A 27916-nucleotide genomic window follows, 5' to 3' on the forward strand; every position below is an offset into this window, starting at 1 on the left:
GTCTGTGTGTGTGTGGGAGAGAGGGGTCAAGCCTTCTGAGGTTGAAGATTGAACTATCTCTTGATAATAGATCACATAAATGTACAAACATGAGACTATTTAGCAAGTAAAGATGTTAAGATTAATGAGAGCTCTCTTTTTCCCTTCCTCCCTTCCTCCCTTCCTTTCCCTACCTCCTCACAGCCCCCCACCCCACCCCCACCCAGTACCCAGGTTGCCTTTGCACTCACATTTTTCCTGCCTTGGTCTCCCAGTCGCTGAGATAACTGGGTCAAGCCACCACACTCAGTTTGAAGGCCATGTGCTCATTGCTGAGAACAGAGTTAAGAACATGAAAGGATGGGGAAGTTGGAGCAATGGCTCACAGTTAAGAGCATGCACCGCGCTTGCAGAGTTTGTTCCCCAGCACTCGGGTCTGGCAGCTCACGACTGCCTGTAACTCCAGCTCCAGGGGATCCTAAGCCTCTGGCTGCGAGCGCACCAACACTTGCATGCTCGTCCTACCCAAATGCGTTAACATAACTGAAAATAAAAAAGAAAAGCTTTCTAAAAAAGGATATGAAGGGAGAGAAGGTAAGAATATACCTTTTGAACCTGGCATAGTGGCGCACACTTTTAATTCCCAGTACCTGGGAGGCAGGGGCCGGCAAATGTCTGTGTCAAGACAGTCAGAATTACATAGAGAGACCCTGTCTCAAAACAAACAAACAAACAAACAAACAAACAAACAAACAGAGTACAGCTTACACCTTTTGATGTTGGGTTAGAATTGGAGTCATTGGAGTGAACTCAGAATTTTTAATATGCAGAGCTGATCAACACAGAAGTAAATGTAGCTATCTACACTGACACCGTTATAGCTGTTGGCATGCAGATAGTACATGTACATTTATTTTTAATCTGTCTACCAAGAAAATGTAGAAACAGTGGCATTCCACCAGCACTGTCAAATACATGAATAAACAAAATAAACGATAAAAAAGAAGTAATAAACTCCAGCAACAACAAGTACACTTAGTGCCGGACCTTTGTCACCAAATAAGTCTCCATTAAAAAAAAAACCAGGAAAAAGAACTCGTACATTTTGTAGCATGCCTAAGGCATTGGAGTGTGAGGTCATATCCTTTGTTAGAGGGCTGAGGCTTAATCCCCAGCACTGCCAAAAAGAAAAACAGACAAAAAGCCAAAATAGGTATGATGGTACATGCCTGTGGTCCCAGTGGGGGAGAGGCTGAGGCAGGAGAATTGGTACAGGTTTGAGGCCAGCCTGTGCCACACATTGAGCTGCAGGCCAGCCTGGGCTATATAGCAAATTCTTGTCTCATAAAGACAACAAAAGGGCCTGGAGAGATGCGGTGGCAGAGGATCTGAGTTCACTTCCCAGCACCCACACCGCTGCTCACTAACACCCGTAACTGACACTCCCTTTGGCCTCTGCGGTCACCAGACATGCACAAGCTGTACAGATGTACATATGGACAAAGTGCCCATACGCAGTAAATAATAAAGTAAGAAAGTAAGGTGGAAGGAGAGGAGGAAAGGCCAATCTCTTGGGCTCAGGAGGAGCTAGCAGCAGAGGTTGTGTCTGGGATGGGCAGAGCCCTATGCTCCGTCCCCAGCGCTTGTGCAGTGGCTGACTACAAGACTGGACTGGGAGCAGCCCTGTGGGCTGGAGACAGCGCGGTGAGGAAGAGCGCTGGCTACTCTTGTAGATGGAGCCTGTGACCCTGATCCAATCACCAGCTCACAACTGTCTCTAACTCCAGTTCCAGGGGACCTGCTGCGTTCTTCTGGCCTTGGAAGGCAGTGGGAACACGTGTAGTGCATAGACATACACGCAGACAAAACACCCATTTACATAAATAATAAAAAATTTTTAAAAAGATTTTCTAAAAAAAAACAAAGATACGTAAAAGCATCAAAAAACGGTAAAAAAAAAAATGCTAGAGACAGCAAGAGTTGTGGCTCAGTAGTAACTGTGTCCAAGACCCTGGGGCTCAGCCCAGCACAGGGCTGGGAGTCAGAATTACAGTAAAAAATAATGTGCCGGGTTAGGTCTGGAAAGATGGGTCAGTGGCCAAGCGCACTTCCCAGGCTTCCAGGGGACATTCAGCTTCCAACACACATGACTGCTCACAACCACCTGCAGCTCTGGCTCTAGGGGATACGGTGCCCTCCTCCAGGCTCCTCTGCACCGTGCATGCACGCTGCACATACAAGCAGGCCCGGCACTCACACACATAAAATAAAAGTAACAGCTGAGAGTGGTGATTCTAATCTCAGCACTTGGGAGGAGGGGGATTTCTGTGAGTTCGAGGCCAGGTGGGTCTACATAGCCTGTTTCAAGCTGGTCTGGGCTACATAGTGAGACCTTTTCTCAAATAAATAAAATCTGCGAAATAAAAACAAGTTAAAAAAGTTTTTGTAAATTTTAAAATTAAATTAAAAATTTATATAAACCTCATCCACCAAGAAGGGCTTCCAGCCAGGAATGGTGACTTGTGTCTGTAATCCCAGTTCGTGGGAGATCCAATCCTTGTCAGGCTCTGAGGATCATGACCTGGTCATGTCCTTTGAATGCCTTTTTCCTTAGAAGCCGAGCCACGTGCTAATCCACCAGCAAAGCTGACAGTTCAACTTCAGCCTCACGGAGATGGCGGAAGTGCAAGTGATGGGAAGGAATGGCCCCAGGACCGAGGTGGTTTGCTTTTTCTGCTCCATCACCAACAGCGAAGTGCTCTGTCTGGAGGGTTGGCTGCCTTAGGATGCTACTCCTCAGAGAGAAGCCTGGCCTCAGCAGGGGACGGAATTCTTCCAGGCGCCTGACTCTTGGGAAGAGTTATCTGCAGGCACACGTGCCTCTGTGCAGAGAGTACGTGCGCTCTTGGTTTTGTTTAGTTTAGAAAGAGGTTCTCTGTGTGCTGCACGCTGGCCTGGAGTTCTTGGAGCGAGGGATCTTCTAGTCTCCGTTTCCACAGTAGTCATGCCTCCTGGCCGAAACCTCGTTCAAAAAGCACTACACTAAACAGTGAATTATCAAGAAAAGGATAAAATTACAAACAACACATTTATTTATTTATTTGGGATTAACCTTTTCCCCAAATGGGCTTCAAGCCTGGTAGATGAGCACCGTCCGGACTGGACTCCATCTCCCATCTAGTCCACACTGACTTTTGACTTGCTTGTTTTTTCAAGATGGCGTTCTTTGTGTATCTGTCTTGGCTGTCCTGGAACTAGCTCTGTAGACCAGGCTGACCTGGAACTCACAGAGATCCACCTACCTCTGCCTCCTGAGTGCTGGGATTATAGGCATGTGCCACCATGCTTGGCTTTGATTTATTTTTTAATTGTGCTAAGATACATAGACAATTTAGCATTTTGAACATCTCTAAACCTACAGTTTGGGGCATTAGCCACTACTTCCCAGGCAGCAGGGAAGAGTTCTCAGAGCAGTCCCATTTCAAGTGCTCTGTGGCGTGTCCACCATCTCCTACAAAATAACCCCTCCCTGCAGTTTCAGGCCATTGACCCCGCCTCCAGCCTCCCCTGAGATGTGGTTTTTTTTGACTCCACAACAACTGGAGACTTTGTACTTTATCTCGTTTATATCAATTGTGTCTTGGGGATGTTTGAAAACATTAATGGTCTCTGATGCAAGAGTTATCTAGTCAATCTTGCACAGGGGCTATGAAACCATTCAAGTGTTTGTACATAACTGTTGAAGATTTCATGAACAGCAGTCTGCAGTGGGTCAAGTTACTGTTCTCGGTCTGATTGGAAATGTTTGCCAGAAAGATAAGAAGTCTTGAAAAACATCTGAGGGGGTGACAATCAGCATTCCACTTCTACCCCATTAACCAAGACCAGGATGCGAGGCACTGGTTTCCTCCTCGGCCCCACATCTTGTCCTTTGTCTACCTGCAGATTTACTCACTCTGCCAGGAAGGAGCCGTTCACATTCCTCTTGTTTTTCTCTTGTTTCTTCCTCCTTCCCTCCCCTCCTCTTTCTTTCAGTTAATTTTTTTCCCCTGGCGGTGTTAGGAATTGAATGCAGGGTTCCATGATTACTAAGTAAATGCTCGACCACCGAACTACATCCCCAACCCCGCATTTTCTTTTTATGCCCAATGGCTTTTCTTCATTATCGTCATCATCACCGTCACCAGCAACCCCAGTGCGTTTGTGTGTGACTAGGCACGTACAGGACGGCTTGTGTGCTGGAGGTCAACTTTGTGGAGCTGCTTTCACCTTGAGGTGGCTTCCAGGGATCAGCTTGGATCTTCCTTTCGGGAGTAAAGGCCTTGGCTGACTAAGCCATCTCTTTAACTCCCCAAAGCTTTGAGTTTCACTGTTCCTCTGGAATTTCTAGCCTAGTACCGAACATTCTCTTGACATTAATAAATCCTACTAAACAGAAGAGGGGAGGGCATGCCATAGTCACAGGACTTTCCTCAGAGCCTCTCACAGATCTGCGAGGTTCTTTCATGTGCATCCCTACCAGGAGACACCTCCAAAGGCTTCTCTAGAAAGAGCCCAGGGCAGCAGTGAGCCTCCTGTCACTGGAGGGAGGCACTTTAGGACCCAGCAGCTCATAGCCCCAGAGATGCAGGTTTCCTGAGCTGGGTGATCACTGGGTTTCCTAATAAGTAAGGACAGAGAAAATGGAAGCCAGAAGGCTCATAGCCTAGTTCTGGGAATAACAGAAACTGTGTTTTCTTTAAAGCGGTGCTACTCAGCATATGGGCCATAACCCCTCAGGGTGTGTGGGTGTCAAATGACCCTTTCACAGGGTGAATATCAGATCTCCTGCAGATCAGCTATTCATTATGATTCATAACAATAGCAAAGTTACAGTTAGGAGGTAGCAATGAAATAATTTGATGGTTAAAGGGTCGCAGCATTAGGAAGGGTTGAGAACCACTGCCTTAAAGGGTGGATGAGAGAGACCTTGCTTTGATTTCCTCTCTGGAGGAGTAATTTATTGTGTGTGGGATCTAATCTGACTTCACACCCCTGAGCCTTCCCTCAGCACTCTGAGGTCTGGCATGATTTCCAGTTGCGACTTCCAATCTTACTCACCTTTGCACCCCTAGGGACAGAGGTATGCCAGGCACTGAGCAGGGAGTAGTGTCTACTTCAAAGGTCTTGCTTTGTAATCCAGAGATCCAGGGAACCTAACACTTGTTGTTGCCTCCAGGAAATGAGCACACAGCTGTGAGCCGTCTTGCGTTTCTCCGTATTTATTAATCTTGAGTCTAAACTGCTCTCTTGCTGCTGCCTGGCAACTCCTTTTCCACAAGAACCTGGCTCTCCTCAAATTATAGCCACCTGATGGTTCTGGTGGCCAAGAACCAGAGACTAGATAGCCCAGATACCTAGGGTAAAACCAAACACTACTGGTCTAAAAGTGTGTGTGTGGGAGTTTTAGCCATCCAACTGGACTTTCTCACAGGCCAAGGGATACAGGGTAAAGCCTAACTCTGTTTCCACATAGAACATTATATTTTCTCCTCATAAAAACAGTACTAATATTGGGGCTGGACAGATGGCTTCATGGGTAAGAATGCTTTACTGCACAAACATGAAGTCTGGGGTTCGAATCCCAGCACCCCGGCAAAAAGTCTGGCGTGGAAGACAGGAAGATCATGGAGACTTGATGGCCGGCCAGCAAAGCCCCCACGGCAAGCTTCAAGTACAGTGTGTGTGTGTGTGTGTGTGTGTGTGTGTGTGTAAGCGCGTGCGCGCGGGGGGGGGGTGCACTGTCTCAAAAGAACAAGGCTGAGGGCAAGAGGAGGACACCTAACATCCCCATAACCTATCTTCCCAGCCTCACCCCGAACAGAAGAAATACTAACGTCAAGGCTGGGAACACGGTTCAGCGGCATCTCTAACTTCGTAGAGAAAGTGGGGCTGAAGGAATAGCTGAGGGTAGAGCACTAGGTTCTGGGATCAGGCTCCAGCAGGTAACAACAGCGGTATGAGCTCACATCAGGGGATTTAGAAATGAAAAAAAAAAAGAATAATAATAAAAAAAAGAATCCACATGTATTCCCACTATGCAGACATTTATCTATCAATCTCTTACTATGTGTAAACAGTGTTCTGGTGTTTTTCTTTTAAAGTTTTGTCTTTTTTAAAAATTATTATTATTATTTAAAATAGCCCCGACTGTCCTCAAACTGGCAACAAAGAGCTGAGATTATGGGCGAGCACCATCACGCCAGACTACATTTAGTTTTGCAATTATCTCATTTCCTAAAAACTCATTTTGCAAATTACTCCTTGTGTGTGTCCGCTAACTCCAAGCCGGACACGCCACCAGTTCGATTTTCCGCTGCTCTAGCGGTCGACGTGGCGCTGGAGACTAAAAGGTGGTCGGGCAGGGGTAGTGATCTGTGAAACTCAGTCTGGAGATCTGGCCAGCGAGAAAAGCCTGACATTCCCACTGTCACGGGGAGGGGACGCGTTTGCTGAGGACCCCGGCAACCTGGCCTCTGTCGTTCACTGGTCCTCAGGCCCAGCTCGCCAGGCGGAGGACAGCTGTGCAGCCACGCTGGACACCGGCCCCGCCCGCGCAAGGCCCGCCCCTGGGCCCGCAGGACCAATAGGCTCCGGGAATAGCCTCGCGTCACGCGGCGCGGACCTATCGCAGACGGCCACGACCCTAGAAAGGCTGGGCGCGGCGAGCGGCCACGGGGCGGTGGCTGTGCTGGCGTAGACGCTTCTTGGCCATGGTGGTGGTTGCAGCGGCGCCGAACGCGGCCGCGGCAGCCCCGAAAGTACTGCTCCTATCGGGCCAGCCCGCCGCGGGCGGCAGGGCGCTGCCACTCATGGTGTCGGACTCGCGGGCAGCAGGGTCCGAGGAGAGCGGGGCGCCGCAGGCTCGCAAGCGGCAGCGCCTCACGCATCTGAGCCCGGAGGAGAAGGCGCTGCGGAGGTGAGCCCGGCGGGCGGGCGGCACCGGGGCGCGGGGTGGCACGGCCGGGCATTGGACCCGTGTGCCCGTCGGGAGGGCTCTGGAGGGTGGCGTAAATTCGTCTCCAGTACCTATTCCTGGAGGGAGGCGCGGAGCCGGGGTGGCAACCTCTCGAAAGTCTGGAGCTCAGTCTGTGTCGGGGGAGGCTGACACTGGTCAGAACGTGCCTGACGCACAGTCCTCTGCGAATGCTTGCTCTCGGTGGTCGCGGGTCAGGGACCACTCTGGCTGTCACTGCAGCCGCTTGGGAACTCAACACTGGGACCCGAGTCACCAGCCTCCGGCAGCCTTGAGCTTGGGGGAGGGACGGTCGGTAGCGCCCCAGCCGCCTTCACGGATGTCGCCCCAGCACCGAGCCTGTTGGACAGAATTGGAACCAGAAAGCCGCGGGGGAGGAGGGAAGATGCTTATGACGCAACGGGAATGTGTCAGCCCGGTGGTAAAATGAGACCCACACGGGAGAGACTCAAGCAAGCCTTCAAGGCCCACGGACAGAAAGCTGTGGTTTTGTCCTTTTGAGGAGTCTCAATGTGTTTACCACTGTTTAGCCTTATTCTGTTAAGTCAACGAAAGCACCAGCTGGCCACATTTACAAATGAAGATACCAGAAAGCTGGCGATGACTCAGTTCGTTATTCCTTGTCTTCCTTCAGGAAACTGAAAAACAGAGTAGCAGCGCAGACAGCCCGAGATCGAAAGAAAGCCCGGATGAGCGAGCTGGAGCAGCAAGTGGTGGATTTGGAAGAAGAGGTAAAGCGACTTTAGGCCACGCTTGCTGTCTTCCCTTCCACATCAGGCCCTATGGTTCCCTGCCCATCCTAAGCTGCTTGCAACCCTTTAGAATACAACTCAAAGTGCGATTTAAAGTTTAACTAGCCTTGCAGATAGGTGGTGAAGGCAGACACTCCTGGCAGCTGATACTAGCGATAGACTGCTCAGAGATTAGCCTGGTCAGATAGATCATGCTTTAACCTTTAGCACTCCTGGCTCTGCCAAAGGCCCACTAGAGCTGTGCCCTTCCTTCTAGGGTTCTCTTGTTATCTAATCTGAGCAAGGGCTATTGTTCTTTTGAAAGTTTTAATCACCAGCTGGTTCTTAAAAAATGTGGGTCATATCATTAGGGTTTTTTTTTTTTAGAACTATCTCGTTAGGTATAGCCCACCACCCCCACTTTATTTTATATTCAGCAGAGTAATAGGTATCATTAGGACATTTTCAGACAGCTTGCTTTAGTTGATTGTTCTTCCCTGCCATTTTCCCCACACATGTCCTAGGCTGGGTTCTAACTTGCTGTAAAGCCAAGGATGTTGCTGAGTTTCTGTTCCTCCAGCTGACATCTCCCATGTGCTGGGATTACAGGCGTGAAGCATCCATGCTAGTTTTATGTAGAAATGGAGGTTGAACCCAGGGCTTCATATGTGGCACAGCAAGCCCTACCAACTGATCTGTACCACTAGCCACCGGTATACAGTAATTATGAACTGCATAAACATAGGATTTATCAGTTTACTGAGGGTACCGACTGTAGCAAATCGCATTTTAGTTGCCTCTTCTGGATTTTCTTACAGAACCAAAAACTTCTATTAGAAAATCAGCTTTTACGAGAGAAAACTCATGGCCTTGTGATTGAAAACCAGGAGTTAAGAACTCGCTTGGGAATGGATACACTGGCTTCTGAAGAGGCTCCAGAGACGGAGTCCAAGGTAAATCTCCCAGAACTGTTGTGATGTGAGCAGATGGTGTTTGTGTTCTGAACTTTCTGATCAAGTCTTCCTCTTCTCTTTCCTTCCTTTTTGAGAGTTCTGCTTGTATATCCACCTGCATACCAGAAGAGGGCTCACAGGGTTGTGAGCCACCATGTGGTTGCTGGGAATTGAACTCAGGACCTGGAAGAACAGTCTTAACCTCTGAGCCATCTCTCCAGCCCTGTCTTGTTTTTTGAGTCTTTGTATGTAACCCAGGTTGGCCTTGGACTCATCCTCTTGCCTTAGTCTCCTTAGTGCTGGGGTTATAGGCATGAGCCACTATAAGTGACCTGTTTCCTGGACTTCTCTTTTCCTTTTCTTTCTCTTCTCTTCTTTTTTTTTTTTTTTTGAGATAGGGTTTCATGCAGCCCAGGTTGGCCCCAAATTTGGTATGTAGCTGATAATCCTCTTGTCTCCACTCTCCAAGGGTTAAAATTACAGGCATATACTACTTTATTTGGTGTAGTTAATATAGGAATGGTGTTTGTGCACACCTGTGCACATGTACAGAACTGAAAAGGTGCTGGACATCTTTGCCTTGTTACTCTCCACCTTATTCCTTTGAAGCAGATTGAATCTGGAGCTAGGCTGGTAGCCCGCAGACCTTGGTGGTCCTCTTGTATAGGGGTCATAGGCACAGTTGTCATGCTCCACTTACACGGGTGCTGAACTCTGGTCCACATGTTTGCACAGCAGACAAGCTTATGCTCTGAGCACCTCCCAGATCCTTTCTAGAAAGTGTTTTGAAGAGCAGGACTCATAGTTGCCTGGTGTGCATTTCCTCACTTTGGTTTTTCCTTCCAGGGAAATGGAGTAAGGCCGGTGGCCGGGTCTGCTGAGTCCGCAGCACTCAGACTACGTGCACCTCTGCAGCAGGTGCAGGCCCAGTTGTCACCTCCCCAGAACATCTTCCCGTGGATTCTGACACTGCTGACTCTTCAGACTCAGAGGTAGAGCTCATTCTGCCTTACTTCAGTGCTATATGAGATTGGCTCATTTTGTAGTATCCATATGATGTGTGTCTTGCCTAGCCAGGCAAATGGAGAAAGAGAAGTTAGTGTTGGTAGAGTTAGGGGGTGAGCACCAGTCACTTTCCTATCTCTGATAGTTTATGTCATGAAATGGGGAGAAGCTGTTCTGGTGGTGGTGGTAGGGTCCTGTGATCTGAGAGCACAGGCCTAGTTGACATTGTGGAACTCGGTCCTAAGTGGTCCTGGTAGACTTATCACAGTCATTCTAATAGTGAACTCTTGTTTTACCTCTTGCAGTCTGATATCCTTTTGGGCATTCTGGACAAGCTGGACCCTGTCATGTTTTTCAAGTGTCCATCCCCGGAGTCTGCCAATCTGGAGGAACTCCCAGAGGTCTACCCAGAAGGACCTAGTTCCTTACCAGCCTCCCTTTCTCTGTCAGTGGGGACCTCATCAGCCAAGCTGGAAGCCATTAATGAACTCATTCGTTTTGACCACGTATACACCAAGCCTCTAGTCTTAGAGATCCCCTCTGAGACAGAGAGCCAAACTAATGTGGTAGTGAAAATAGAGGAAGCACCTCCCAGCTCTTCAGAGGAGGATCACCCTGAATTCATTGTCTCAGTGAAGAAAGAACCTTTGGAAGAAGACTTCATTCCAGAGCTGGGCATCTCAGACCTGCTTTCATCCAGTCACTCTCTGAAACCATCTTCCTGCCTGCTGGATGCTTACAGTGACTGTGGCTATGAGGGCTCCCCCTCTCCCTTCAGCGACATGTCTTCTCCTCTTGGTACAGACCATTCTTGGGAGGACACTTTCGCCAACGAACTCTTTCCCCAGCTAATTAGTGTCTGAAGAGCCACCCAGCACTGCCCCTTCCCTTCCTCATTACACTGCCTAGGGGATAGCAGAGAAAAAAATTCCTCTAAAGTATTCTTTTAAAACTTCACACACGACATCCAAGTATTGTTTTTAAACACCCAGCTGTCTAAGGTATTCAAAAATATTGTAATTCAAAACTACAGCTTTTGAGATTCTTGTTTTATCTTAAAGGTGGTGGTTTTGCCTCACAGTAAAAGGAGGGTCATTTGACAGTTATTTCCCAGGCTGGCTTCAAACTATGTAGCTGAGGCTAGGCTGGAATTCTTGATCCTCCTGCCCCCACCTCCCAAGTGCTGGGCTTACACAGGTGTACACCTCCACACCTGTTTTGTGACATGTCCTTTGACCATTTCTCTTCTCCACTCTCGGCTTCCCAGGTTTCTTTAGTGTACTTCTACAAGCAACAAACACCAACCTGTGGGGCTTGTTTTTCCTTATGTACAGTTCAAGTGAAGATCAAGAATCTTTGTAACATTATAGAAATTTACTATGTAAATGCTTGATGGAATCTTCCTGCTAGTGTAGCTTCTGGAAGGTGCTTTCTCCATTTATTTAAAACTACCCATGCAATTAAAAAAGCAACACAGCATCCTTGTTCTGTGATTTCTAGGGCTACCATATTTTCTCTTTATTGTTTGCTAGGGGAGAGTCTGAAGTGAGCACAGCACTTTTTAAAGTCACTGAAAGCATTTCCACTTTGATTACCACCTGCTTCAACTCCCGACTGTCATAACTATCTCTTGAGATAGTTTTTTCAGACCGTTGATCACTATCACAGCTACTAAGTGGCAGAGACAGAACCCTAGCCACTGTTTCTGGTCCTCGCCCTCTCCACCCCCGTGGTGGTAGATGGATAGGTAGTGTACTGGGTATTAAGATCTCTACCTACTAGGCAAGTGTAGCCACTGAGCTAGAGCCCAACCTCCTTAACTACTGTTTGGGCATCAAATATCAAGAAATGCTATGATCAGGGAGTACCAGATTCCCTGACGTCAACTCTTGACACTTCACCTGAGTAACCCAGGGGGACAGATAATTACAACCTGGAAAGAGGGATAGTGTTACTCAAAGACTGAACAAGATTTGAGTTATGTGCACTTCACAGCTGACAGGTGTCATCCTATGCACTGGGAAGTTCAGTTTATCTCATGATGATCCACTTTGAAAGGTTTCAATCCCTCATGGAATCTTAGTATAGTGGCTTATTTCACAAGACTGGGCTGGGGGTTTAGCTCAGTACAGTGCTTGTGTGGCATGCACAAAGCCTTGCACCAAAGCAAATGAGCAAATCTATTCAGGAAGAAAAGGCCTGGGGATAGATATAAATCAGCTACCAAACTCCAGAGATAATGACATTACCCTTTACTGTGCATTCTGTCCTGGAGAGTCTCACAAGATGGCAAACAACTTCATTTCACCCCCATTTAGTAAATACATCTCTATTAAGGTTACTTCGGGTGATCAGAGTAAACTTACAAATAGAAGGAGGAATTCTGACAGTTCAGTCAGCGGGGTCAAGCAGGCTACAGTTGCAGACATGTTATACATGACAGACAAGGTCATGTGTTGACTCTTAGGAGAGATTTCCACATGCACACTTTGAGGTAACTCTGGATGGGACTTGGCTGGTGAGCCCGTCACAGCCCAATCTAGTGCTCAGCAAAGCAAGCTCGCTTAGGCTGAGTGCCAGTGTTATGAACATAAGGACTGCCTGCAGTTGTCCTGTGACTGAAAATGGAATCTATTTAAGGTTTATACAGGCAGGTATGTTTGCTTCTACCCACTGGAGCACAAGTATTTGTAGGTTAAGACTCAAGTCATTTACATTTAATGGCATCACATCGAAGAAGCTGCTGCTATGCCAACAGGAGAGAACAGAACAAAGATTTCAGGGTTTCATTTCCTGCACAGATGGCCAAAAATGACATGATTAGCTTTGAGAAACACCTGTTTTCAGTACATGTTCATAATGAAACACCAAACTGACTAGATCTAAAAATTAACATTTTTTTTCTATGAAACCACATACTCTATTAAAATGTAGTGTTACTCCAAATTTCATACCAAAGGTGTAAGCAAAATCCCTGGGACTCACAAAACAGCTGTGCACCTGCTTCCTTGCTTTTCTATTAGATGAGATGGAGCAAAACAGCAGACACATGGCCTATTCTAGGAGTATTTCAAAGTGCCAGTTCAATTCTTTTCTCCTAGAAACTTAAGAAACTCAATCTTTACTCTTTACTTTAGAGATGGTATCTATGTTTTTGTATACATGTCCATATATAGGTATACATTCCCAAAGGTACGGTGTTGGGTCAGAGGTCAACATCACATATCTGGTGCGATCAATATCCATCTTGAGACAAGATCTCAAATTGAACCTGGAGCTCACAAATTCAGGTAGACTAGTTGGCCAACAAGCCCCAGGGATCCTCCTATGTCTGCCTTCCCAAGTGCTGGGATGACAGATACGCACCTTCCACCCCTTTAACATGGGTGTTAGGGATCTGAACTCAGATTATCCTGCTTGCAAGCCAAGTACTTTACTGATGACCATCCCACCAGACCCTGTTTGTTTGAGACAGGGTCTCATGCAGCCCAGGCTGAGCTCAAACTCAATATGGAGCAGACAATGGTTCTATACTTGGGATCTTCCATCATCTACCTCCCCAAATGCTGGGATTAGAGGACTGTATCACCCCATGTTTTACCCTTGAGACTTAAAATTTTTTATTCTTTGACAATCTCCTATTTATGTGTTTTAATCATATTTACCCTATTATCTTCATCTCTCTCCCATTGGACCCCCTCTTCCTAATAATACCCCCTTTTATCTTGTATGAGTATATCCCACTGAGTTTAACTAAGGTTGCTTATATGAGCATGGGTGGAGAGGTTTACTGTAGCATAGGCAACTTACCAGTGGCTACACCTCTGAAGAAAACGACTCTCCCTTCCCTAGCAACCGTTTTGACTTCTGTCATTCATGAAGTAGGATGACTGGCTTACCCACCAAACCAATGCTGAAAAGTCAACATCAGTATCTTGCAAGAGTTTGAGTTTCAGCACTGTTCAAAATGCATTTCTAAAATGCCACCACTAGTATGAGGAGCTAGAGGACTAACAGAACCAAACCAATACACCCAAACCTGCACTTCCCCAGTATCTGTTCATCTTGTACTTAAATCCTGGACCCACTGAGCTGGTTAGATACTGAACAGTCACCATCTATTCTAATCTTGGTTTCCAACCAGTTATGTTAGATAACTTTTACCATGGTTTTCAAAGTTTGATCAAAATAAAACAGTGTCTTGTTTTCTGCAACTGCAACCCAAAGCTAAACTACTTGCCTCACCAGTAAGAGATCCAGTTATCAAAGAATAATTGCAAATATGCAGGCAATACTGCCACCCAGTGACTGTCGGCTCTTAGCCGAGAACAGCATGCACCAACATCACAGACCGCCAAGCCGTTATCTCTTAAGATTCCAAGTCCCTTCAGCTTCACATATGAACACTGAAGGATTAGTCACAAGGACCCCAGCAGTGACCTGCTCAGGCAGAAGCAGGCTGCAGGTATGTTTACAAAGGCAAAACAGCCTGTCTATTTTAGAAACTGCTCACTTTTAATCCAACAGTATCTAAGTTCAGGACAAGTGTGAGTTTTTCACTGATAGGAATGCTACCTTAATTAAAATTTAAAGGAAAGCAAGAAAAAATTATTTCATTTCCTTATGTACAAGATTAAAGATACTTTAAAAAGTTCAAAACACTTGAGTTTTATTGAAAACAATAACATACAGAAAAACCAGAGTCTCATTTTTAAAGCAAAATTGACACCATCTTCCAGAATGTTCTTAGTATTGTACCATTCTTGTCACTATTAAAGTTAGGGTCCAGATCCAGAGTAGCAAATGAACCTGCTGGTTAACGTCCCCTGCAGTTACTTAGTCTAAGTCCTTCCTGTCCTACTTGTTTTTAAATTTTATATTTTATCATCTCAGAATGAGCAGTTTTTGAATGATTTAAATTATGAGAACTGGATTCTCATTATTTCTTCATATTAAGAACAACAAAAACCCAAACTAAGAATCCAAAAAGAAACAAAACAAACCCCAACACACCTGACTCAAACTGGGAGAAACACACATTTGTTCATTGACGCTCACCTGCTTTAGATAATTGCTGACCTTCACACATTAGCATACAGAGCAGTGTTTGATCCATGCTTCAAAAACTATACAAGATGAAAAGACCTGTTAATTCCCTAGGAAAACCTTAAGGCAAAGCCAAAGCCTTATGCTAGAAAACAGGACGCAGAGGCATTGGGGCCGTGGAAACAGATGAGCCAGCACCACAAGGATGAACAAGACTTTTTGTACAAACATGTGCAAGAAGATAAAGTCCACAAAGGAGCATGAAACATCACTTTCCTGCAGAAATAAGGTCATGTCAGATAAGGACTCCTGAAAAGTTCTGTTTGTGTCTTCGTTAAAAGCCGCCTCTTCTCTTCAGTGGTTACCAAATGCATCAAAGCCACTTCAGGCCTTTGATGAGAGGTGGCCCTGGTGTCTGTGCCCTCTGGAAAGCTGTCACTTCCTTCCCACTCTACACGGGCTAACTCCAAACTCTGGGCAGTCCCTACATGCTTCTAAGTTGTACTAAGATAAGATGTCTTAGCATAGAGATTTCTTTAAGGCTATAAAACTTTACATGTTGGTCCCATTAAACAAGTCAGGAGTTTTTCAAACGACATGAGCCAAACATTTGCACATTTCAACAGAAGAAGACAGTTTCGCTCACCTCTGAGTCTGAGGGGGAAGAAACAATTAGCTGGTTTCCACCTGGTTTCAATACTGGTTTGAAGCTGGAGTAATTTTATTGTGTAGACATAAATATTTTTTTGTTTAAATATTAAACATTACACCTTTTCCTGACATCCAGAAAGAAAGAGAGGGAGCAAGAATAGGCAAAAGAAACAGTCCACTGGACAGACTTGACTTCTATGCCGTCCACAGGAGGGATTTTAGCATGGGTTGCAAAAATGCCTGGAAGCTGGTTTCTAAAAATTCACCTCTACTCTGCATAAATCTTTTTCTTTTCTTCCCCCTACAAAGGGAGAAGAACCCCAGAAAATGAAAACTGAGGTGCTCTGCTGTGGAAAAGAGCCACCACCTTACACAGACTGCTCTACAGCGCAGAAGGAGCTGCCAAGCCTTCATTACATGTCCTGCCATGCTGAAGAGCTCTTCCTGAGAAATTAAAAACTTTAACCCTGGTTATTCCCAAAGAACACCTTGAGCCTGGTTCGGGTACTCAAAGGGTAAAGATTTCCTGCTGGCAGGAAGCCATCTCCTACTAACTTTTAGGCTTACTGTACAATAGCTTAAGCACCGGACAATGAGCTATTAAATCTCCAAGACACTTGCCCATTTATTCTCAGCCAATTCACTGTTTCAAAACCAACATTTAAAAAACTCAACTTGCTAATACAAGTGTAAGCTTCCCTTTCTAAACTCTAGAAGTTACCAACGCTGGGTTTAGCTGTCACTGCACGTCCTCATGAAAAGACCTTTCTTTCACCGGCGAGTCACACAAGGGTTACCTCACATTCTTTTAATCAACGACTTAAAGTTAACTGAGGTGTAAACATTACTGAGCAACTGAGCTTATCAGCCATTAGAGGAGACCAAGGGCTACTGCTTGAGTAATAACAGCTATACCGACCTGCCTCCAACACAAGTTTCCTTGTGCCTTCAAGTCCTTTGCAAGAGACCCAAACTACTGCTTTTTCCCCTCCTGCTCCCCAAGCGTACAGTTACCACTACAAGAAGCTAAATATTCTGCTGTCAGGGTAGAGTGGCAATTGAGAGCGTTCCTCTGTATAAAATCATCTTAAGAATGAATGGCTTCAACAATGTGACAGATGACTTAAGTCACTGTAACACATTCAGCGTCTATGGTTGTCTTTAAAGAGACTGTAACATTTCTTGGATAAGCCTGTTAGAAAACTGTATTTCCCTTGAGATAAGCTTCCTTGGCAAAAAGTTGAATTCAATAAATGGCTACCCACAATGACAGTCCCACCCCAAATCACAGGTGGAGATATTACACCCATTTCATAAAACTTTCAGGTCCCTATACTATACAGGCAGGCTCATTACTCAACACAGGAGCCTTCTAGAACTTGCCAAGTTGGAGCAGAAACTGGTCTCTAGAGCTCCATCTCCTCTTCTGTGCTAGCAGCTGTCTCCAGAGTGTGGTAAAGCGGTGTGTCTGTGTGCCGAGGTTCTAGCAGCAGTTCAGTTCTCTGTGGAAAGGCAGTGCTGGCAGCTGCACACTTCGTCTGGCTCTCTCCCACGTAGTTCTTAGGGTTAGAAGATGGCTTTGGCTTCTCAGAAAGGAGTTCAGGGAGAGGTTTCCAGAGCACAAGCTCCATAGAAGGACGGCTCCTGGGAAGTTAAATACAGACGTCTATAAAAACTTTAGGACATGCAAATCTCACTATTCCACACCCTCCAGTTAAGACCTAGTGGTCCTCAAAGTGCTGGCCTGCTGTTCTTTTGTATCTCTATCCATGTAACTACTGCCACAGTCTCACTGTTATCTTCATCCTGATGTCTTTCATCAGTTCTCATTATATACATTTATATCTTTTAATTAAAAATAAGAGCTCACTTCAGCAGCAGATAGACTAACCTTGGAACGGCAGGTGTTAGCATAGCCACTGTACAAGGATACACAAAATGTGAAGCTATCTACATTTTGTTTTGTTTAGCTTTAAAAGAGAGCTAGAGATATTTAGGAGAATTCAAACTGGACTTAAATATGTGTGTGTGTGTGTGTGTGTGTGCGCGCGCGCTAGGCAGTGGTGGCACACACCTTTAATCCCAGCACTTGGGAAGTAGGGGCAGAAGGATCTCTGTGAGTTCAAGGCCAGCTTGGTCTACAGGAGCTAGTTCCAGGACAGGCTCCAAAGCTACAGAGAAACCCTGTCTTGAAAAACCGAAAAAAAAAAAAAAGTGTGTGTGTTTGTGTCTGTATGGAAACATGAATGTGTGTGTAGTAGGTGCCCGCTGATGTGGGTGCTGTGGGTGTCAGTTATTGAACTCCAGTCCTCTGCAAGAGCAGTACATCCCCTAAGAAGTGAGCATTATTCCCAGGTCCTCAAATACATTCACCATTCCAAATGTAATTTTTTCTCTGATGTGCCGGAGATTGAAGGCAGGACCTCACACATGTAAGAGTTCCACTTCTTAGCAACCTCACTAGCCATGCTTATATTTTTAAACCATAAATAGCAGTAATATAAAATATCCAGGCAAAAACCAGGACCCCTGAGCTGGGAGTAATGGTGCAAGCCTTTAGTTCCAGCACTCAGGAGCAGACCTCTGAGTTCAAGGCAAGTTGGGTCTACATATCAATGTCTAGGATATCCAGGACTATATAGAGAGACCCTGTCTCAATAACAACAAAAAAAAGAAAGAAAAACCGGTCCTTAGATTTAATTTAATGCTGTAACTTGAAGTGGGGTGCTGGCGATGGAGCTAAGGCCCCTCACATGCTAAGGACCACTGAGCTACATCACTAGTCATGATACACAGACTTTTTAATGAGCAGATCTGCATGACTACAGTTTTTTAAGCTTTGAATTGTGGTACTGAGTCTCATGTAAAGTGAGCAACTGTTCTAGTACTACACTACTTTCCTAGCCCTGTGGGTAACTGTCATATATTAAATTATAAATAAAAATGAAATCCTGGACCAGCATATTAATTTCTGAGGCTTTTTGTTTCATATTGTTATGAAGTGGAATGTTTTGCAGTTAAACCAAAACAATTATACTAGATATGCACAAACGTGTACTGCTCCTAGCCACAGCTGCGAGCAGCGCCTGTAATCCCAGCACTTCAGAGAGGTACAGGCAGGAGGGCCAGAAGTTCTAGGCTAGTCTGTGCTACATAAGAACCCATCTGATCTCCAAAGTAGATTTTCTAGGAAAATCATCTGGGGACCAGAACTAAAGAAGAAGAAATGACAAAGAAGACTATTCTCAAAGGCCCAGTTTTGGAAAACTACTATGAGCAGCAGACACTATTTTGAACAGGAGGGCGATGTGACCTGCATACATGTTGGCTACACTATTTACACACCCTCAGGCCCGAGTAGTTAATTATAAACGTAAGCTAGAAGCTAGGGCCTGACTGCAAACCTTCTGGCTCTCCCACCAAGCAGCAGCTGAACGGCTTCCACTCCGTCTATACCCAGCACTATTGGGGTCTGGGTCCCAAGAGCCCTTTTCAGAGCTTAACTTACACTCAGTGAGTACTAAGTCCAGGCTTCCCAGGTGGTACTTCCATGTACTTTTCAGCTTGCCTGTTACCCTGCACAGCAGACAATGAGGACTGAGACCTGCACACTAGGCCGAGCTCTCTCCAGTCTGCCACTTTGCTTGGCAGGCTTGTGTTTGCCACCATTTCCTTCCTTAGTCTCTCCTGTTAGTCACTACTCCCCACCCTAAGCCTGTTTTCTCGCCTGCTGCTTCTGTGCTTCTACTCTGAAAACATGACAAACCAGTTAACTGAGCTCATTAAACTATGGGTTTATTTTCTGTTTTTCTTTTTTGTGGCACTAAGGATGGAACCTAGGGCATGGCAAGTACTCCACCAAGAGCCACTTCCCTAATCCCTATTTTATTCATTTATTTATTTATTTATTTTTAGACACAGACCTCGTAGTCTGGCTTTGCACTATCACATTCATCCTAAAACTATGTTTTGTCATTCTTCCCTCCTTTTATTGAGACAAAATCTCACTACGTAGTCCTGGCTGGCCTGGAATTCACTATGTAGATCAGAAACTAATATCTCTGCCTCTTTAATGCTGCTGGGGCTACCTGTGTAAGCCACCATGCCTAGCTCAAACCATGCTTTAAATCAAAAGCAAAAGTGGTAGCAGGGAGGCTGCGAATTTGAACCTAGCTTGGGCCACACAGTAACATTTCCACTCCCCCAAACAAAATGAGCTAAATACTCTAAAATGGCCCCAAATGGCTATTCTACGGTTTGTAGGCTTTGAGATAACTAATTTTAATTGTTGGACTCATTTGACACATCACTTTGTTTCCTAGGTCTCCGTGCTGTGTCTGAGTAACTAAGAAAACCAGATAAACCAGGTTTCAAAATGTAGTTCCTAGTCTTCATGTAAGAACTGATGGGCTTTGATACTGACCCTTTCCCAGGTACTGGATCAGTTATTGGAAATGATATGCACCGGAACTTACATGGACTCAATCATCTTTTTTGTGAAGACTTCATCAAATTCCCTCTTCAAACCCGTTTTCATGGTGTCTGAAAGGACAAGACTTGGGAGGTGGCTAACATTTCTGTCACTTTCAACCTCTTCATCTTCGTCAATTATCCTAAATAATGAAGTAGAAACAGAGAAAGGAAAAAAAATTAGTCAAAGTATTATATGTTCTTGCAGTAAATAACCAAAATTTAAAATTCGAAGAGTAAAATCACAGGTGTTATAGTAAGAGATTAAGTGACCAAATGAGGCTACTTTTTCCACCTCGGTGGGAAGAGTTGTTTAGTAATTCATGTAACAAAGTTCTAGAATGAAGTTAAGTTTGAATAATGTGTCCTGGAGAACTGCTGAGTTGAGCTGTAAGAGCTTGCTCTACCACCCTGAAGTATTTCTCATGCCTTGATCTCTAGAATCATCAAATGATGCCCCTGACTGCTTAAGAGGGCTGGGACTCAGGAGCCGCAGCAAGCCTTGCAACACACACTGTCAGTACCTGTCCTCAATCTCTTGAAGCCTCCTGCGGGCAACTTCACACTGTGCTTCTGTGGTTGTCTGATCCATTTCTTCACAGACAGCATCTAGCATGCTGGGTACGGAAAGGCCACTAGGACACGTGTTTACCCCATGACCCTGGTGTGTGTCGAGAGCCCATTCATTAGCAACTGTACAGAGTTCAGCTTCAGTCAATCGCTTCTTTCTTAATGGACACCTAGGAGGAAGGTGATAGCAGTAGGAAGAAAAAGAAGGGAAAAAAGTTAAAAACCCTATTACAGATGAAATTAAGACATTTTTCTAGTCAATTAAAAATAATTCTTTTTTTCTTGAGATAAATTCTCACTATGTGTCCTTGGTTGTCCTCATCCAGAGTTCTCTGCCTGCCTTTGCCTGGAGGGCTGGGATTAAGGATACATGCTACCATGCCCAGTTCCAATTTATTCAGTTTTAAAAAAGATCTATTTATTATGTTTGAGTGTTCTGACTGTATGTATGTGTACCACGTGTGCCTGTGGAGTTCAGAAGAGGTCTCAGATACCCAGAACTGGAATTATGGACTTCTGTGAGTGACTATGTGGGTGCTTGGAATTCAACCTGAGTGTCTTCTGCAAGAACAAGTGCTGAGCTGTCTCTGTATTCCCAATTTATTATTATTATCTTTTTAAATCAAATTCTTAAATATAAATGATGTGGGATTCCCCTTTGTATGCTATGAACATGTTTTATTGCCATTGATTAATAAAGAAGCTTCTTTCGCCTATGGAGGGCAGAATGTAACTAGGCAGTAAACTAAACTGAATGCAGGAAGAAAAATGGTGGAGTCAGGTAGCCTTCCAAAAAGCAAGATGTGAGGTAACAAACCACCAGTCTCGTGGTAAAATATAAAATAGAAATGGGTTAATGTAAGATGTAAGAGCTAGCTAGCTAGAAATACCCGAGCTGTTGGTCAGTGTTGTAATTATAGTTTTCATGTGATTATTTGGGCCTGGGTGGCCAGGAAACGAGTAATACCTTGTTTAAGGTATGTTTATGCAGCTCATTTAAAAACTGTAATGTCGGGCTGGAGAGATGGCTCAGAGGTTAAGAGCACTGACTGCTCTTCCAGAGGTCCTGAGTTCAATTCCCAGCAACCACATGGTGGCTTACAGCCATCTATAATGAGACCTGGCGCCCCCTTCTGGCTTGCAGGCACACGTGGAAGGAATGCTATACACATAATATAATAAATAAATATTTAAAAAAAAATAAAAACTGTAATGTATAGTTAATACAAATGAACAGTTGTCTATAACAGTTAAACTTACAGTCAAGTTAGTTAGGTTTAATTAGATATAGATATATTTCAGATGGGTAGGTAACCTTCAAATACTTCAAAGACCTACAGAAAGAATATGGCATTTAGGCCAGGCGGTGGTGGCGCATGCCTTTAATCCCAGCACTCAGGAGGCAAAGGCAGGTGGATCTCTGTGAGTTCGAGACCAGCCTGGTCTACAAGTGCTAGTTCCAGGACAGGCTCCAAAACCACAGAGAAACCCTGTCTCGAAAAACAAAAACAAACAAAAAAAAAGAATATGGCATTTAAAAGGTTTTAAAAACTTGAAGACTTTTCCTGATTGTGAGTCTGCTTCTGGCAGCACTAATTACTTCACAGAGACCGATGGCATTGAAAAAACTCATTATGGAATCTGCCTTCAATGTGACAGTCTAGTCATTTGGGCAAGAAACTGCTCTTGCCTGGACTGCTTTGACAGTATGCTATATGAACTGGACATATAGGATCCACAGAAAAATGACTGCTGAACTTGCCAAAAGACGGTGCAGTCTTTCAGGGTTCCTGCTTCATAAAAAAAGAGTCTGCTAGACATTCTGCAGGGTACAGAAGAAAATGACTGACAAACTGCCAATACTGGCAAAGCAGTCTTCCAAATGTCCTGCTTCATGGAAAATCCTGCCAGATACTATGGGCCTGTAGGCTGAATATGGATGCCCCAACGTTACAGAAGAACTTTGAGTGACTGTCCAGGCAGTGAAATGTCTCTGTCAATTCTAGAGTTTTGGAAGTTGCTTACAATGCACTTCCTATTTATTTAGGTAATATTATATCCTTCTGGGGTCTTTGATGGAGTTGAAGAGAGTTACAGTTTTTGTTAATTATGCTTTTTTTTTTTTTTTTGAGACCAGGGTTTCTCTGTAGCTTTGGAACCTGTCCTGCAACTAACTCTCGTAGACTAGGCTGGCCTCGAACTCACAGAGATCCACCTGTGTCTGCCTCCCACATGCTGGGATTAAAGGTGTGTGCCACCACTGGCCGGCATTCCTTAGTTATGATAAAAGATAAATTAGATATGAAACTTTAGATTCACAAAGATAAAATAGATGACAGAAAATTTTCTACAAATAGACTAAATATTTTAACTGTAATTCTTGCTTGATACCTGTTTTGTCATATATAATTTTACTATGTTAAAGTTAAAATCTTCCTTTTATTTACACAGAAAAGGGGAGATGATGAAGGATTCCCCTCTGTATGCTATAAATATGTTTTATTACCATTGGTTAATAAAGAAGCTGCTTTGGCCTATGGCAGTGCAGAATATAGCTGGGGGGGGGGGTGGAACAAAACTGAATGCAGAGAGAATGAAGGTGGAGTCAGGCAGGCACCATGTTGCCTCCCAGAAATCAATGTGAGGTAACAAACCAGGAGCCTCACGGTAAAATATAAAATAACACAAATGAGTTAAGATATAAGAGCTAGCTAGAAATATGCCTGAGCCATTGGCCAGTGTTGTAATTAATATATTTTTCTGTGTGACTATTTAGGTCTGGGCAGCTGGGAAATAAAAGTGCAGTCTCCATTTACATCTAAAAATCTTTAGTTTTTTTTCTATAGCTAGAATATCATGTCTTTTTTCCCTTTACAGCTTCTCTGAGAAATTTTCTTTTTCTTTTTCACTAATTTATGCAACACCTGCAAGACTTTAACCTTTTAAAGGAAAAAAATCTGTAGGAAAGATCAAGTGGGAAGCAAAGCAACAAAAAAGACAAAGTAGGGCTGGAGAGGTGGCTCAGCAGTCAAGAACATTATCCAGTGGACACAGGTTCAATTTCCAGTACCCACAAATATCCGTAATTCCAGTTCCAGGGAATTCTACACTCTGTCCTGGCCTCTAAAAGCACCAGGCACATACCTGGTTGGTGCACAGACATAAACACAGGCAGAACACTCACACATATTGAAAAGACAAAGCAATTCTGCCCCAGCTACATTTTAACATTGCTGCATCATATTCCCTGACCCACATAAGAAAGTATCTGGCTGTCACCCTATATTTCCTTAGAGTAAACACATGCATCTACTAAAGTATGCTTCAAGTACCATAAGAATAGACCATTAGCACAAATATCTTGCCTTTGGCTGTCTGTCCCTGACTAATGTCTAGGACAGCCAGAATTACATGAAATTCTGTCAAGAAAAAAAAAAAAGAAGAAGAAGAAGCTTTAGGCTGGCTGTGGTAATGCATGCCTGTGAAACACCAGCTGAGAAAAAGCACAAATTGAGACAGAAAAGGCAATTTCCCAGAGTAACAATTCATCTACGAAATAGTTCTTTGATTTTTAGGTATTTCATGATTGTAGGCTTGCTCTGCTAATAACTGAAGATCAATAGTGGTTAAGCTCTAAAGAAAACATGAACTAAAAGGCATCTAGGAGCTGGCTTAAGAGTATGCACTGCAACTGCAAGACCCAAGTTCAGTTCCCAGCACCCACATCAGGTGGCTCACAACCACCCACAACTTCAGCTCCAGGGACTCTACCACTTTCCAGGCTCCAACCATCAGCATACATGCGTGAATGCACACTCACACACAAATAAAACTGAAACACAACTGAAAGGCTTCTAGGTACTGAGAAGAAGAATAAAGGTGGCAAACTCAGCAGTACATATCTGGGCACACACCCAAATGTCTAAGCCATCTCCCTCAAGGCCTCAATCTCTCCATTCACAAATCAAAGGTAGTTAACTTTTTAAACTGATAGTTTCTACCCCCTCCCTATCCCCCAGGGTTTCTCTGTGTCTCTGGCTATCTTGGAACTCATTCTGCAGACCAGACTAGCTTTAAACACAGAGAGATCTGCCTGCCTCTGCCTCCCAGGCACTGGGATTAAAGGTGTGTTAGTTTGTACACTTTAAGCAAACACTAGAATCAATAATTCAACAATCTAGAGCACTACGAAAAAACAAACAAAAAAAAGGTTCTTGTGTTTTCTAAAGCAACCCTAAGGGAACAAACATCCCCCCCCAATCTAGGAATTGATTTAAGGCAATGTTTTGGACTGGGGTAAACAGTTCGGAGGGAAGAGTGTCATGAAAGTATGAGGACCTGAGTTCAATCCCCAGAACCAACATAAAAAATGTCAAGCATGGTGACTCGTAATAGTAGCACCAGAGGGGCAGCAAGAACAATCCCCTGGGATCTGCCTGACCCCCTCACCTCAGCTTAATGGTGAGCTCCAAACCAGTGAGAAACCCTGCTTCAAAAACTAGATGGGCAGCTAGGGAGACAGCTCTGTGGATAAAACACATGCCGGCCAGAATGAAAAAGAGAATATACTTGATGACAGGTAGGTATGGTAGCCCACTGTAATTTAGGGCACAGAAGAGATGGGATTCACAGAGTAAGCAAAATGCAAGTTCTGGGCTCAAGTGAGATATCCTGTCTCAAAATATAACATGAAGCGCAACTGAGGAAGACCCCTGATGTCAACCTTTGGCCTCCACATACTCGAGGGCAGAATGAGACCTTGCCTCAAAACAAACAAAAGGTGAATGATACTTAAGAAACAACATCCAAGATCTACTTCTGCTTCCTGTACCCCAAGTCTACCTTTACTCACTATTCATAAAAATAAACAACCTTCAAGCATTGTTTTTTTTTTTAATTATGAGTCTAAGCATCAACAAATCTGGCCAATTCAAAGTTTTTTTAAAATTCTTTTTAAGCCAGAGTCTAAGCAGGCAGCAAGTCAATCTGTTACTGACAATGGTCTTGAATGTCTAATCCTCCTGCCTCCATCTTCCTCAAAGAGCTGAGATTACTGGCTTTTGTTTGTGTTATATAGTACAGGGCTGGCCTCACACTCCGTGATTTCACCCTCAGAATGTTGGAATTACTGGAGTGAGCCATCAATCTCAGAAAAGAATTCGGTTTTTACAAGGGATGGGGGTAGAACCATACAGGCAGGTAAACTCTCCAGGACAGGGCTTGGGATAAATGAAGCTCAATGGGGGAGAGCTTAAAGAAAAACAAAGTAAGTAAAGATGCTTGCCCTCAAACTGACAACTTGAATTTGATCCTAGAACCCACATGGTGGGAGAGAATCAACTTCCAAATGTTGTTCTCTAACATACCCACCATGGCATTTGTATACATATGCAATAATAAAAAATAAGAAAAGAGCCGGGTGGTGGTGGCACATGCCTTTAATCCCAGCAGCACCCGGGAGGCAGAGGCAGGTGGATCTCTATGAGTTCAAGGCCAGCCTGGTCCACAAGAGCTAGTTCTAGGACAGGCTTCAAAGCTACAGAGAAATCCGGTGGGGGGGGGGGCAAAAAAACCAAACCAAACAAACAAACAAAACCAAGCAAGCAAGCAGGTCTTGAGGTGTGGTGACATTTAATCTCAACAGGCAGAGGCAAGCAGATCTCTAAGTCTGAGGTTAGCCTGCTCTACAAAGTGAGTTTCTCACTAGGTGGATTACATAGCGAGGCTGTCTCTAAAAGCAAAACCCAACAGGTAGACCTTGTATACACTCATTTGGAATAAGCTGCAAGATAGCAGAGAAAAAGGAAGCCCAGCCCCCCAGGCATTGCAGTGTGAAAGGGTAGCTAGCTACAAAAGCTAACAACTGAAACACACATGGCCATAAAGTTTCTGGACTTCTATTTTCCTCAGAAGAAACAGGTTACAAGGTTACCTCTTGTCAAGAACACAAACTCTTTCCAATTTATATCTTTTGATGTTCCCCCACCCCAAATTCTGTGTCTATAATGACACAGTTTAAAATTCAAACATTACATTGGTTACAAAGTGAGTTTTTCTCTACCTGACTGCTAACCAGTTCCTGCCCTAAAAGGCACACAGTGTCAGTAGTTTAGAAGAGACACACATGCTTCACCTTTTCCACTTAAATTAGGATACGTGTGTTAAGCTAACAGCGATCACAAAGAGGACAAATGGTCCCGAAACTTACTCTTCATCCTCCGCCAATCGCTTGTGTTTCTTTCTACAGTGAATGGAAACACTGCTGGAACAAACAAAAACAAATCAGTCAACCAAGACAGTAACTTAAATATATAAGATTTCTGCATCCCGTCGTTCTCGCTCTACTTATTGGGATCTCCCGCCACAAACTGCATATCCCTTCTCTGTGCCCAAGATCAGTCATGTCTTGCGGAGGACTCTAAATAACCAGACTAGGAAATCTGAAGTTGTCACTTCTGTCGGGGTAGTGACAGCTCTGCACTCGCTCCAGGTCCCATTTCTGGGCCGATGAGGAATCGCGGTGTCCCAGAGACTCTCAAAGTTGTCCCAGCCAGCGGCCGCGCGTGTAGAGGGAGCGGCCAGGCCCGAGGACCCTCGGTGGGTCGCCAAGCCGGCGACCCGGGACTCACGGTTAACGTCCCGCGGGGTAACGGGCCCGCCCCACCTGCTCCTCACCGTCCGCGCGCTGCTCTCCCGCCCGGGCCGCTAGGCGCAACGCGGGCGCCCGGCCGCGGGGCCAGGTCGGGGCCGGTGGCTCCTGGCGGGAAGGCCCGGCCCGCGAAGGCCGGCGACGGCTGCAGGAAGTCCGCGCTGCCACTCAGACGGAGGCTCCTGAAGGGCCGGCCGAGCGCCGCCATGGCTTCCAAGACGAGGCTGCGTACGCCACCCCAGTCACTAGCGTATCCTCAGGTCCCGCAGTGGCGGCCACCGCCGCTGCCCACAAGAACCCGCCTCCGAACCCGCTTCGACCCCCCACGTCACGCCTTCTAGAACCCTCCACTCCGGACCGCCCAGAGACACGTCGGGATTTGTTATGTTTAGTGGGCCGCTGTCGTGAGGCATGCCGGGAGTTGTGGTTCTTGAGGACTACAAGTAAGATGGCTGGCGATGTACTTGGCGACTCGCTGGAGGTCAGGTCGCCCCGCAGGCGCTCAGGGTGACAGAGTCCTAATCCCGAGCTTTGAGCTAGGCGTAGTGTTTCAGCACTATCCTCCCAGCTCTTACGTGGTGGAGACAGGATGATCTAACATTTGAGGCCAACTTTGACTATGTAGCATGGTCTAGGCTAGCCTGGTTTTTTTGAGACCCAGCCTCCCCAAAAAGGGGGGGGGGGAGTTATATATGCCTCTACTTCCTCTGTAGTAAAGCAGGATAATAAAAGTGTCTTCAGAGTTGAGGTGAGGAGTAAATACGTTTTAAAAAATCTAAAGGTGCAGCAGGGCATAGTGGCACACACAATTTAATCCCAGCAGTTCCAGGGCAGAGGCAGGAGGATC

The 27916-nt window shown here is 45.1% G+C and overlaps 2 protein-coding genes across 3 annotated transcripts; one reads left to right on the forward strand and one right to left on the reverse strand.

Moving 5' to 3' along the window:
• Nucleotides 1-6633: 6633 nt before the first annotated feature.
• Xbp1 (X-box binding protein 1) lies at nt 6634-11162 on the forward strand. Its single transcript, XM_075944214.1, is given in 6 exon segments — nt 6634-6937; nt 7629-7725; nt 8544-8678; nt 9525-9560; nt 9563-9670; nt 9989-11162. Coding segments are annotated over 6 exon segments (1140 nt in total). The 5' UTR covers nt 6634-6731; the 3' UTR covers nt 10547-11162.
• A 3164-nt stretch (nt 11163-14326) lies between these two features.
• On the reverse strand, nt 14327-27419 carry Ccdc117 (coiled-coil domain containing 117). Of its 2 annotated transcripts, none has more exons than XM_075944217.1 (5): nt 27096-27419; nt 26629-26679; nt 20375-20590; nt 19856-19993; nt 14327-17024 (listed from the first exon to the last, which is right to left on the reverse strand). In XM_075944217.1, the coding sequence occupies exons 1-5, from the start codon at nt 27275-27277 to the stop codon at nt 16787-16789; spliced, it is 825 nt and encodes a 274-aa protein (XP_075800332.1). In that variant the 5' UTR covers nt 27278-27419; the 3' UTR covers nt 14327-16786. The 2 variants fall into 2 exon arrangements, with proteins under 2 accessions (XP_075800332.1, XP_075800331.1); XM_075944216.1 differs by having other exon boundaries at nt 26629-26682.
• Nucleotides 27420-27916: the final 497 nt, after the last annotated feature.

This window comes from Microtus pennsylvanicus, chromosome 12 (genome assembly GCF_037038515.1).
Source record: "Microtus pennsylvanicus isolate mMicPen1 chromosome 12, mMicPen1.hap1, whole genome shotgun sequence".
Lineage (NCBI taxonomy): Eukaryota > Metazoa > Chordata > Mammalia > Rodentia > Cricetidae > Microtus > Microtus pennsylvanicus.

What these genes read in the sequence shown, in the direction of transcription:
- Ccdc117 (XM_075944216.1), bottom strand. Translation starts at nt 27,277, where the DNA reads ATGGCGGCGCTCGGCCGGCCCTTCAGGAGCCTCCGTCTGAGTGGCAGC. An exon ending in GGGAGAGCAGCGCGCGGACG is followed by an intron (nt 26,683 to 27,095) that starts GTGAGGAGCAGG and finishes TGTTTGTTCCAG; the next exon opens with CAGTGTTTCCATTCACTGTA. An exon ending in CTTCAAGAGATTGAGGACAG is followed by an intron (nt 19,994 to 20,374) that starts GTACTGACAGTG and finishes TTCATTATTTAG; the next exon opens with GATAATTGACGAAGATGAAG.